The sequence below is a fragment of the Microcaecilia unicolor genome, chromosome 4, assembly GCF_901765095.1.
Source record: "Microcaecilia unicolor chromosome 4, aMicUni1.1, whole genome shotgun sequence".
In the NCBI taxonomy this organism is placed as follows: Eukaryota; Metazoa; Chordata; class Amphibia; order Gymnophiona; family Siphonopidae; genus Microcaecilia; species Microcaecilia unicolor.
Genome location: NC_044034.1, coordinates 231,598,880 through 231,610,977, shown reverse-complemented (window position 1 = coordinate 231,610,977; position 12,098 = coordinate 231,598,880). Strand labels below are relative to the sequence as shown.

At 42.6% G+C, this 12,098-nt stretch overlaps 1 protein-coding gene across 1 annotated transcript in view; it reads right to left on the bottom strand.

Moving 5' to 3' along the window:
- The window catches only part of HERC2 (HECT and RLD domain containing E3 ubiquitin protein ligase 2), a 921,269-nt gene that overhangs the window by 459,916 nt on the left and 449,255 nt on the right, over positions 1 to 12,098 (bottom strand). Inside the window, 2 exon segments of the mRNA XM_030201308.1 lie at positions 1,925 to 2,030; positions 9,938 to 10,128. Of these exon segments, the coding sequence (XP_030057168.1) occupies positions 1,925 to 2,030; positions 9,938 to 10,128 (297 nt within the window).

Sequence of the window (12,098 nt, the reverse complement as noted above, 5' to 3'; positions counted from 1 at the left end):
GGATAAGGAAAGCTGGTTAACTTTAAACAAACTAAAGATATACCAGCTATTTAAGTGGCTCAAAATGGCAGTTTATAGTAGCCGGCTATGAATTGAATATTCGGAGATAGCCAGTTATACTGCGCAATATAGCCGGTTATCTCCTAGGCACTAACCAGGAATATTCAGTGGGGGATAATCAGCTATTCCACAACGAATATCGCCAGATTGCTGGATAAGAGCCATTTAACCAGCCAGTTGCCATTCCTGGCTTTGAATATTCGGGGGGGGGGGGGGGGGAGGGGGGGGAGGGAAGGGGGGTTGTCTTTTTAGTGATATATAGTATGAAAAAATAGCTGAAATGAAATTAAACAACTTGACAGTTACAAAAACACCCTGGCCAGGTGCTTGAGGCCGAAAAGTAGGCCTGGGTTGAGCTAGGGCAAAAAAAAAAAAAAAGAAAGAAAACTTAGAAAACAGCAAAATAAACTAAGATTCTAATGGAAAAAACCCAAGCAACATGACAGAACAGGACTAACATATTTCTGAGACCAAAATATTTTGAGGCACTGAGGGGACTGTAACACAAGAACAGTTCTTGGAAAATATAGACTGAGCAGGTCCCTCACGATAGCAACAGGAGGGAACAGGTATACATGCACCATGAGCAGACCAAATTCTTCTAAAAAAAGTTGCTGGAGTACCATTTCCCGCCCAGGGCTCCGTCAGTGACAACAGCTAAGCATGAGAATTCACAGTCCTACTTGTTCATGGAGAAAAAAAAGAATATAATAATTAAAAAAAAGCGAAGGTCTTTAATTAATCTGAACATATACATGGAGGGGCATAATTGAAAGGGGCGCCCAAGTTTTGCTGAGGACATCATCGCAAAACATCCCAATGGAGGGGCAGGGAAACTCATATTATCGAAACAAGATGGACGTCCATCTTTCATTTCGATAATACGTTCGGGGACGCCCAAATCTTGAAATTTAAGTCGTCCTTAGAGAGGGTTGTCCCTAGACTTGGTTGTTTCTGATTTTCGGCGATAACGGAAACAAGGATGCCCATCTCAGAAACGACCAAATGCAAGCCCTTTGGTCGTGGGAGGAGCCAGCATTTGTAGTGCACTGGTCCTCCTCACAAGCCTGGACACCAACCGGGTACCCTAGGGGGCACTGCAGTGGACTTCATAAATTGCTCCCAGGTACGTAGCTCCCTTACCTTGTGTGCTGAGCCCCCAAAACCCACTACCCACAACTGTACACCACTACCATAGCCCTTACGGGTGAAGGGGGGTACCTAGATGTGGGTACAGTGGGTTTGTGGTGGGTTTTGGAGGGCTCACATTTACCACCACAAGTGTAAGAGGTGGGGGGGATGGGCCCGGGTCCGCCTTCCTGAAGTGCACTGCACCCACTAAAACTGCTCCAGGGACCTGCATACTGCTATGATGGACCTGAGTATGACATTTGAGGCTGGCATAGAGGCTGGCACAAAATATTTTTAAAGATTTTATTTGAGGGTGGGAGGGGGTTATTGATCACTGGGGGAGTAACGGGAGGTCATCCCCAATTCTCTCCAGTGGTCATCTGGTCAGTTTGGGCACCTTTTCGTGCCTTGGTCGTAAGAAAAGAGGACCAGGTCAAGTCGTCCAAGTGCTCGTCAGGGACACCCTTTTTTTTTTCCATTATGGGTCGAGGACGTCCATGTGTTAGGCACACTCAAGTACAGCCTTCGCTACGCCTCCGACACACCCCCGTGAACTTTGGCCGTCCATGCGACGGAAAGCAGTTGGGGACATCCAAAATCAGCTTTCGATTATACCGATTTGGACAACCCTGTGAGAAGGATGCCCATCTTCCGATTTGTGTCGAAAGATGGGCGTCCTTCTCTTTCGAAAATAAGCCTGATAATCATGAATCTTTTTCACTCCAAGGTTTACCTGAAACTACAACCAGTGAAGGCATGTAACTGCTATCAGCAGGATCCACAACCATCTTCAGTCTGTGAATCAAGACATCAGGAAAGATATCCAGGCGAATCCAATGCTAAAAGACAAAATGACAAACATCATCCTAATGCACAGACAAGCTGCTTTGCTCCAGGCACCTGTGAACTAGATATCTTCTTCTGAAAAGTTTCATATTCGCAATTTATCTGTACAATAAGCAAACATTTTTAAGAAAATAAGGATATCACAATGTCACTAACACTTAAAATACTTTAAAGGAAATCAGCCCCCTTCTACCATTTCCAAAATTCATCTCTCCAAATTTGTTTTAGGAACCCAGCAACCCATAGGAATCTGCACCAACAGTATAAAACAAAAGAAACCTCTACACTACTTTTTCTGCATGGTACTTCAACAAGTCAACAAAAAGATATACATGAGAGCAGGAAAGTATTAAGTGCCAAGCAGTTGAGGATAACAAGAAAATAGGTTACTAAGGGAAATGGGACTTGATATATTGCCTTTCTGTGGTTTTTGCAACTACAATCAAAGCGTTTTATATAGTATAGTATATAGAGATACTTATTTGTACCTGGGGCAATGGAGGGTTAAGTGACTTGCCCAGAGTCACAAGGAGTTGAAGTGGGGATTGAACACAGTTTCCCAGTATCAAGGTCCGCTGCACTAACCACTAGGCTACTCCTCCACTCAAGTTATGAACAAGGATACAGAACTAAATGAATATTTATTTATTTATTATTTTTGGTACATTTATACCCCACATTTTCCCACTAGAGTGAGCTCAATGTGGCTTACAATATTACAAAAGGTTACAATGCAAGGAGGGTAATGACACAAAAATCAGAAGGACGGGAAAGAACATAAGGATAGTACACGTTGGATAAACGGGTATAGGGAATGTGAGGAAGGTGGAGACTGAGCATTATTTGGGGGGATAAGCTTTAAGAAAATTAACAGACGCCCCCCCCCCCCCCCCCCAAAAAAAAGTAAAATAGTCATAAATTAAACTTGAGAACCATCAATATAACAATAACCCAAAATAGCCAGGTTTGGACATCCTACTTACATTAACAGATCATTGAAATTGTTATAAAAGAACAGGCAAAAACAACTAAAATAATCTAAAAAGTACACACATGGTAAAAAAGCACCCCTCCCCCACAAAAGGCACAATTTCCCTTATATGTGCCAACTCATGCATATCTGTGTGCAACCAGGCTGAAAGAGACATAGTAAAATGTGTCTTGTTAGGTTATCTGTATATGTGTAAAGGAAGTTAGAGAGGAGCATGCATGTGTGTGAAGGGAGCTACAGAAGTGTGTGCATGTGTGAATATAGAGAAGTGTGTGTGTGTGTGTAGGAGGTAGAGAGGTGTGTGTGAAGCAAGGTAAAGCGGTATTTGTGAAGGGTGAAAGTGTTTGGGAGTTGTATGTGTGGCTTCTGAAGGAGGTAGGGCAGTGATATCTATGTGTGATAGAGGATGAAGTGAGGGGGAGATCAGTGGGGTGCTTGAGTCATAGGTGGAAGGGGGAGGATAACGTAGTATAAAGTTGTGGGGCACAAAGGTGTGTAGTTTTGGCAAGGGTATGTGCGTGTAGAGAGTAATGAAGTGAATGCAGGAGAAAGAGCTGTATGGGAGGATGTGTGTGTAGGGGAGTTAGGTGTGTGTGTGTGTGTGTGTGTGTGTGTGTGTGTGTGTGTCTGTGTGTGAGGACTAGAGAGGTAAAGGTTAGAGAAGTATCTGTGGGAGGTAGAGGGGTGTGTGGGAAAGTGTTTTTGGTGGGGTGATAGAGCTGAGAGTGCATGTGTGAGTGTCTGTGTGCATGCAGGGAGATGTGGGTGGGTAGTGGTATGTCTGTGTGTGTGTTTCAGGAGAAAATGTGTGAGGGTGTAGAGCTATGTTTTCAGATTTGTTTGTAGAGGTGCGTGTCTGTGCATGAGGAATATATATCAGGAGGTATGGGAGTGATGTGGGAAGTAGAGGTGTATATATGGGAGGTGGTTAAGAGCTGTATGTGAGGGGGTGCAAAGTTGTTTGAGTGGTGGGGGGAGGTTGTTTGCCCTTTTGTATTTTGTATTTCTGTCAGTGCGGGGGTTAGGTGAGCTCTTGGGCTGCTGGTGGTTGTGGTGGTAAGCCCCACCTATAAGCTGGGTGGACCCCTACTAGTAGCAGGTGAATCTTCAGTTTCAGTGTTGGCTAGACAGTAGCTCTTAGAAGAGCCTTGAGGGCAGGCCCAGTAGAACTGAGATCTGGGATGGCTCAGAAAAGAGCTCTTGGGGCAGGCCCAGTAGAACCGGGACCAGGGATGGCTCGGAAAACAGCCCTTGGGGAGAGGCCCGGCAGAACCGGGACCTGAGATACCTAGGAATTATTAGGAAAGAGATGGTGAATAAGACCAAAAATACTATAACGCCTCTGTATCGGCTACATGGTGCGACCACACCTTGAGTATTGCATTCAGTTCCGGTCACCATATCTCAACATAGCAGAATTAGAAAAGGTTCAAAGAAGAACGACCAAAATGATAAAGGGATGGAATTCCACTCGTATGAGGAAAGCTAAAGAGGTTAGGGCTCTTCAGCTTGGAAAAGAGATGGATGAGGGGAGATATGACTGAGGTCTACAAAATCCTGAGTGGTGTAGAACAAGTAGAAGTAAATCCATTTTTTACTCATTCCAAAAGTACAAAGACTAGGGGGCACTCAAGGAATTTACATGGAAATACTTTAAAAACAAACAGGAGGAAATAATGTTTCACTCAACAAATAGTTAAGCTCTGGAACTCTTTGCCAGAGGATGTGGTAACAGCGGTTAGCATATCTGGGTTTAAAAAAGGTTTGGAGAAGTTCCTGGAGAAAAGTCCATAGTCTGCTATTGAGACAGACATGGGGAAGCAACTGCTTGCCCTGGGATTTATAGCATTGAATGTTGCCACGATTTGGGTTTCTGCCAGGTACATGTGAACTGGTTTGGCCACTGTTGGAAACAGGATACTTGGCTAGACAGACCATTGTTCTAACCCAGTATGGCTACTCAAATGTTCTTATGACTTAGGATGACTCTGATAAGAGCCATTGGGGACAGGCCCGGCAGAACCGAGACCTAGGATGGCTCCGAAAAGAGGCATTGGGGAAGGCCAGGCAGAACCAGGACCTGGGATGGCTCCGAAAAGAGCTCTTGGGGGAAGGCCCAGCAGAACAGGGACCTGGGATGGCTCTGAAAAGAGCCCTTGGAGACAGGCCCGGCAGAACAGGGGCCTGAAGGTAGCTTTGGAGGCAGGAATAGAGGCAAGGGCTGAAGATAGGGATGCTGAGGCAAGGGACAAGACAGGTTGGAGGCAGGAAAGACTGGAGACCCAGGAGGGCTTCGGTCCTCTGAAGCAGGGCAGCAGACCTGCTGCAAAGGCAAGAAGGAGTCGGAAGCTCCTAAGGAAGCCCCAGCTCACTGACGTCACCTCCGGGTGCCCCTCCCGCTCCTAGCCCTTTAAGGCTTTGTCTTCAGCACTCACATGCACTGAAGGAGCAGGCTGGCGCTGCGTGCTGTGCCAGAGTCAGGCAGGAGGTATGGCCCACCATAGCAGAAAGCTGCTGGAGACCTGCTGGAGCCTCGGGGAGAGTCGGAGTGTGGAGGCATAGACATGGCCTTGACAATTTCCCAAGGAAAGCTCTATTTATTTGGCACTGTCCATAGGAGAGAAGCCACACATGCACTCTGTTTTCTGGTTTTATGTTACTCTTTTAATCACTCAATCAGTATTTCCTCCCATCAACAGTTCTGCCCAGCCTCTAACCATCTGTAGCAAACTGGTTCCATCTGCATATCAACTAGCAAATTATTTTTCACAGAACATAATCAACATAAGAAATAATCTAAACGGATCTGATAAAACTATAGTAGACCTTCTCAGATCTCCCAAAAAATCAGTAACGAGTATAACAGCTGACCAGAATATGGTACTTTTTTTCTCAACCATCATTAGATTCTGAAAAATATCTTCAAAAATATGCTTCTTTTCAATGTATAATTGATCCCTGTCCCAGTTATCTGCTAAAATCAGAACCTGACTTATACATCCAATGTTTACAATCTTAAGTAGAGGAGTCTGGTAGCCGTGTTAGTCCACTCTTAAGGTTATCAATAGAAATCAAACAAAATAAAACATGGAAAAGAAAATAAGATGATACCTTTTTTATTGGACATACATTAATACATTTCTTGATTAACACCCAACAGAAAGGACTTAACAAGGATCTGGGGTTCCTAGCCCATTATAAACCATAAAGCTGTATGTCTCTGTTGATCACTCCTCCCCTCACTTATCCACACCCATCCTGTTAGAATATCAATGATATGCTTTGATGTCCCCATGCATACCTCCTACCCACCCCCATCCTCCCACCCTGTCAGACTGTCATAGTAATGCTTGAATGTTTTCACTTATATACACTGTCAGCTAGCACATTTGCTTATTTCCGATCTGATGAAGAAGGGCAACCTTCAAAAGCTAATCAAGAAATGTATTAAGTTATGTCCAATAAAAAAGGTATCATCTTATTTTCTTTTCCATGTTTTATTTTGTTTTGTTTGATTTCTATTGATAATGTTTACAATGAAATCTCTCCTTTATGCTATCAAGACTGGTATTCTCCCCTGCAAAAAATGAAAAAAATAATACTAACTCCTATTCCTAAAAACCCTCAGTCCAGTATGAGCTAAGTTTCAAATTATAGACCAGTGGCCTCGATTCCAATGTTAGTCAAGGTGATGAAAGGTTTGGTCGCTAATCAGCTCATGGAATATTTTCAAGCATTCTCAATCTTACACAATTCTCAATCTGGCTTCAGACCATCATTCAGCACCATGACAGTCTTAGCCACTCTAATGGCACATTTCAGAACTGAATTAAGCAAGGGTAGGAAAATTATCATCCTACAATTTGACATGTCTAGTGCTCTAGACACAGTTGACCATGACATATTATTAAATTTACTAGACCAATTTGGGATAGGTGATCATGTTATACAATGGTTCAGGGGGTTTCCTCATATCAAGATATTATCACATACAACAATTGGGCCTAATTTCCTCTCCTTGGTCTCCTAACTGTGGTGTTCAGAGGGATCACCTCTTTCCCCCATTCTATTCAATATTATGATGGCTCCATTAGGAGAAACACTCAAATCCAATGGCTTTCACGCTTTCATGTATGCTGATGATGTGATCATTTATATCCCTTCGTCAAAAACATCACAGAAATCCTGACAAAAATCAAATTTGGGCTCAATCTAATGGAAATCCGGGCCAATAACTTTAAATTGAAACTCAATAGAGAAAAAAACTAAATTCCTGATACTAATTAACCACTTTCACCCAATAAAGACCAAAAACTTTGTTATTGATAATATAAAATACCTATTAGAGTCAAGCATGAAAATTTTGGGAATAACTATTGACCAACATCTATCACTCGCATCTCAGGTAAAGTAACAACTAGTCTTCAAATCACTATTGAAACTAAAAAGACTGAGACCATACTTTCCAAGTTCTATTTTCAGATCCTTAGTCCAATCACTAATATTAGCAACATTTGACTATTGTAATGTAATTTATGTTGCTCTAAATACTGCACAACACAGAAAATTACAAACAGCACAGATCATGGCAGCCCGCCTAGTACTTACAGCCCCTTGTCTCCCTTACAACTAAAATTACATTGGGTTCCACTAAACACACACATCACATTCAAATTATTTGTATTAGCCTTTAAAATTATTTATGGCTTATGTCCATCCTATATGTAGTACCTAATTCAAGTAACAAAACACAAAGTATCAATATCTTCTAGAGACTTCCTGGTTCTCCACTTCCCAAATTGTAGTAAGCTCCAATATAAAACAATTCATCACTGAATTCTTACCAATGCACAAAGAGATGGAACTCCCTTCCTAAGAATATACGTCATACAACAGTTTTTCATATTTTGAAAACTATTAAAAACTCTGTTGGTAAGTTTATCCCTTATTGACAAATGCAATTAACTCATAATCTTTGTTATAATATTTCTGTCAATTCTAATGAATCATATTCTGCTAATTACTTTTATTCATACAAGTTCCTTGAAAGTATATCTAATGTAACTTATACATGATCAATTGTTTATTTGTCTGTGAGCCACACTGAACCCGAACTTGTTCGGGAAAATGTGGGGTACAAATGTCATTAAATAAATAAATAAAGGTAGAGCAATTTGTCAAAATCTGAATAACAATAAAAGCATGTCATTTTAAATTATAACATAGAAATGGTTGCAAGAAACAAATTTCACTCTATGGTCTTCCAGTTGTGTCTTGTTTTTATATACATTTAATTTTGTTACTCCTGTCTTGATGGTGTTAAAATCAACACAAATTACTGAGCAAAATATCTGCCAATTTTTAAAATCTGCAGATACCACCTAGTTTAGACTTGCACCATGCAGGGCAAGTTTTGTCTGCTCTGGACACTATCAATTGTCTCTGTTTAGCAGTCAGTGTCAAGCTTTTGGAAAATTAGGGACAGACCAATGCTCCCTAAGTATTTTAAACATACTGGACATTAAAATGTCAGTAGTACTGAGAAGAAAGATTGTTTAAAAGTTGATGAAATCCCATTACTTGAACATACATTTCATTCACAGCTCATGTATGTCTTTCCAACATTTGAATAAGACCAGATTAAAGCACAGGCAAACTAAGCATATGACTAAGACCCATAAAGGTTGAGGGGCCCGGTGTAATGCCTTAATCTAGCTCTATGTTTTAAAAACATTTTCTGCGTCTGAGGGCTACATACCCTGATGACTGCAAATGAGCAGAAAGCCAACACAGAGCAATCGCTACTTGCTTTACTCCCAATGCAACAGCTATGGCAGCTCTCACCTCATGAAGGGTAAATTAAGTGCACACTTAATTATGTCAGGTTGTTGCAACAGCAATGGCTCCATGTAGTAGTAAGACCTCTTCAACATGCACATGTTGACAAAGTCACATTACTGTGTCATAGTGGTGGCCCTACCCATTAGGCCAACTGAGGTGGAGGCCTCAGACAACACTCTTTAGGGAGCAGCATCTTTTCCCCCTTCCTTCCTCAACTCCCCTTCCCAGCCTACCTACTTTTTTTGTTTTTGAAAAGTTGGTAGTGGCAGCGATCCCCATATGCTGCCCTGCTGCCAAAACCAGCGTTTCCTCTGTACTGTGGGCCGCCTCTCTGACGTAACTTCCTGTTTCCTCGGAAGCAGGCCGCAGTACACAGGAGACGCTGGTGATGGTGGCAGGGCAGTGTATGGGGATCGCTGCCGCCACCAACTTTGAAAACAGCAAAAAAAAAAAGAAAGAAGCTAGGCTCGGGGAGGGGGATTGAGAAAGGAGGGGAGATGCCAGATCGGGACCAGGGGGGGGTGGTGGGGAAGGGATTGCAGAGAGAGTAAGGAAAGATGTTGGACGGGGGGGGGGGGGGGGGGGGGGGGGGGGGGAGCCGAATGGCGGTGAAGCGGGGCACCATCTCATTCCTGCCTCAAGTAGCAGATTTCCTTGGGCTGCACCTGCTGTATCAGGTCACCAATGTCACCACAATGTGACATCATCAAGTGTATGCAAAACTTACCCCACATGAAGTGGCAACCACTGGAGCTGTTGCATAAGTAGAGGTTGCTCTGAGTAGGTTAATATCTCCTTATCTGTGGCCACCGGGACAGGAGGCATATGTGCTGTAAAAGGGAGATACTGGACTAGGAGGAGAGGGGGAGGGGTGGGAAGAGAGGAGAAAACGGAGATGCTGGACCGGGGGAAATGGGGCCAGTGTACTTGTTTGTCTAGGGCATGCCTAAGGGTTAATCACAGCATTATTTTAAAGGAAACACACTAAATTCAGTATAAGTCAAGCAAACTTAGTACAGAAATGAGAATACGAGATCAAAACCTAAAACATCCAGTACTGAAACTTACCTTTCCCTGTGACCCAGAGGACTGCCAGCACTGTTCACTGCCATCAATCAGACGTGAGGCTTGATTCATTGAGGAAGATACATTCAAATTTTTAACTACTCGGGACCAATCATCTATCAGCATTCCTTGCTGAGTGCTGTGACGACGTTTTAGCTGTTTCCCAGAGCGACCACAAAATACTGCTGATTGACCTGTAGTAATTAGAAAGTAGTTAATATTATACCACATTTGAGACAAACTAATCAATCATCAGTTTCAAACTTTATCAGCACATAAAAGCTGAAGGCACTCAAGAATATCTTCTTATGTGTCTAGAAAAGCTACTAAACTATTTTTCAGAATTACTACAGTATTTTAACTGTATTTATTTTAAATTTCTTATATACTGCCTTGAAGCCCAAAAGCTATCAATGTAATGTAATGAGTTTATCTTGTTGGGCAGACTGGATGGACTGTACAGGTCTTTATGTGCCGTCGTTTACTATGTTACATCTAGGTACAGTAGGTATTTTTCTGTCCCTCGAGGTCTCACAAACTGAGTTTACAACTGAGGTAATAGAGGGTTAAGTGACTATTCTCTTAAAGCTAACTATGACAAAGAAAAAATACACCTGACTACAGACTATAAAAAGAGTTAATAAAACTGAAGAGTTGACGTGATGTCATGTCCATGAGAAGACGCCAAGAAGCACTTCTCCGGCCACCCTGCCACTAAACCATGATTTATTTATCGCCTCTCTTCTTGCTACAAAGCTCATACTGAGTGGAGAGATAGTTTAAAGTTACCTGGCTGCTAGGAGTCGAAAGCAGACAGAGGGATGACATCAAAAGTGCTTCGAAATGTTAAAGAATGAGGAAAGGCAGCCCTCCAGCCCGGCAGAACAGATGATATCATCAGCCTGGATTGCAGAAATAACCGCAGAGATGACCTCCGCACTGGAAATTTTGCTGGACAAATGCCTTAGCCCAATTGATGCAAAATTGGGACTGCTGCAAACACAACTAGGTGACCTGGGTCACAAATTTACTTCCTATCAGACCTGAACCAGTGAAGTGAAGGACTGTGTCACTGTGGTGGAGGAATTTCATGTGCAACTTGTAAAACAAGTCACCGCTTTGGAAGACAAGATCAAACACTTATAAAACAGGGTGAGGAGAAGCAACTTAAGACTGGTGGGGATACCAGAATCCATTAGAAACAACTAACTAATTGGCTTCTTAGAGTCATGGCTACAGTGAGAGCTAAACTTGCTAGATTGTTATGGCCCGCTTCGCATAGAATGGGCACACAGACTGGGCCCCCGGCCAAGCTGCTGCTTCTAGACCACGAGTGGTAATACTTAAAATACTGAATTTTGCCCATAAAACAGCCATAATACAGGTGTTGCAAGCAGGTAAGCACCTAAAATACGAGAACAAGAGTACACTCTGCTTTCAGGATTATTCCACACATGTAGCATCCCAGCACAAAGCATTTAGTACTGTCTGCACTAAGCTATTTCAACTGAATATCCACTTTGTGTTGTTATATCCAGCGAAACTTCAAGTCACTTACGATGGCAACACACACATTTATACTACTGTGGAAGAAGCACAGGGTCTACTCGAGCGCACTGAAGTGGTAAAGCGGGAAACCGACCACCTCTCATAGTTGACTTTGTTAATTTCAGACAGTCCATGATACCTTCCAGCAGATTTGGGAACAACACTGTCTGGATCATCTTATATTGAGATTTTTGATGGCAAAAAAACTGTCTTTCTTCTATGTTTGTGCAGCGCTGCGTACGCCTTGTAGCGCTATAGAAATGCTAAATAGTAGTAGTAGTAATAATATCGGTATCTTCAAATAAGGAGACGGTTCTGCCCCTTGCTTGTTCTGCATGATCGGGTTACTTTTGAAGGTGAGCCCGACTGTGTGACTTTAAGATATTTTAAAGTGGTGGGGGGGGGGGGGTGACTTTGATATCATACTTGGGAATCCTGTTGGAAATCTGTTCTGGGTCATCCCCCCAAAAAGGTGGATTTCAGCATCACAATTTGAACTACAAACAGCTGATGGAACTTAGAAGCTGCTCATGTTAGACTGGTTGCTGGGATCATTTGACATCCCCATAGCTAATATAATAAAATGCACCTCCAACATTCTGAAGCTGACTCCGTG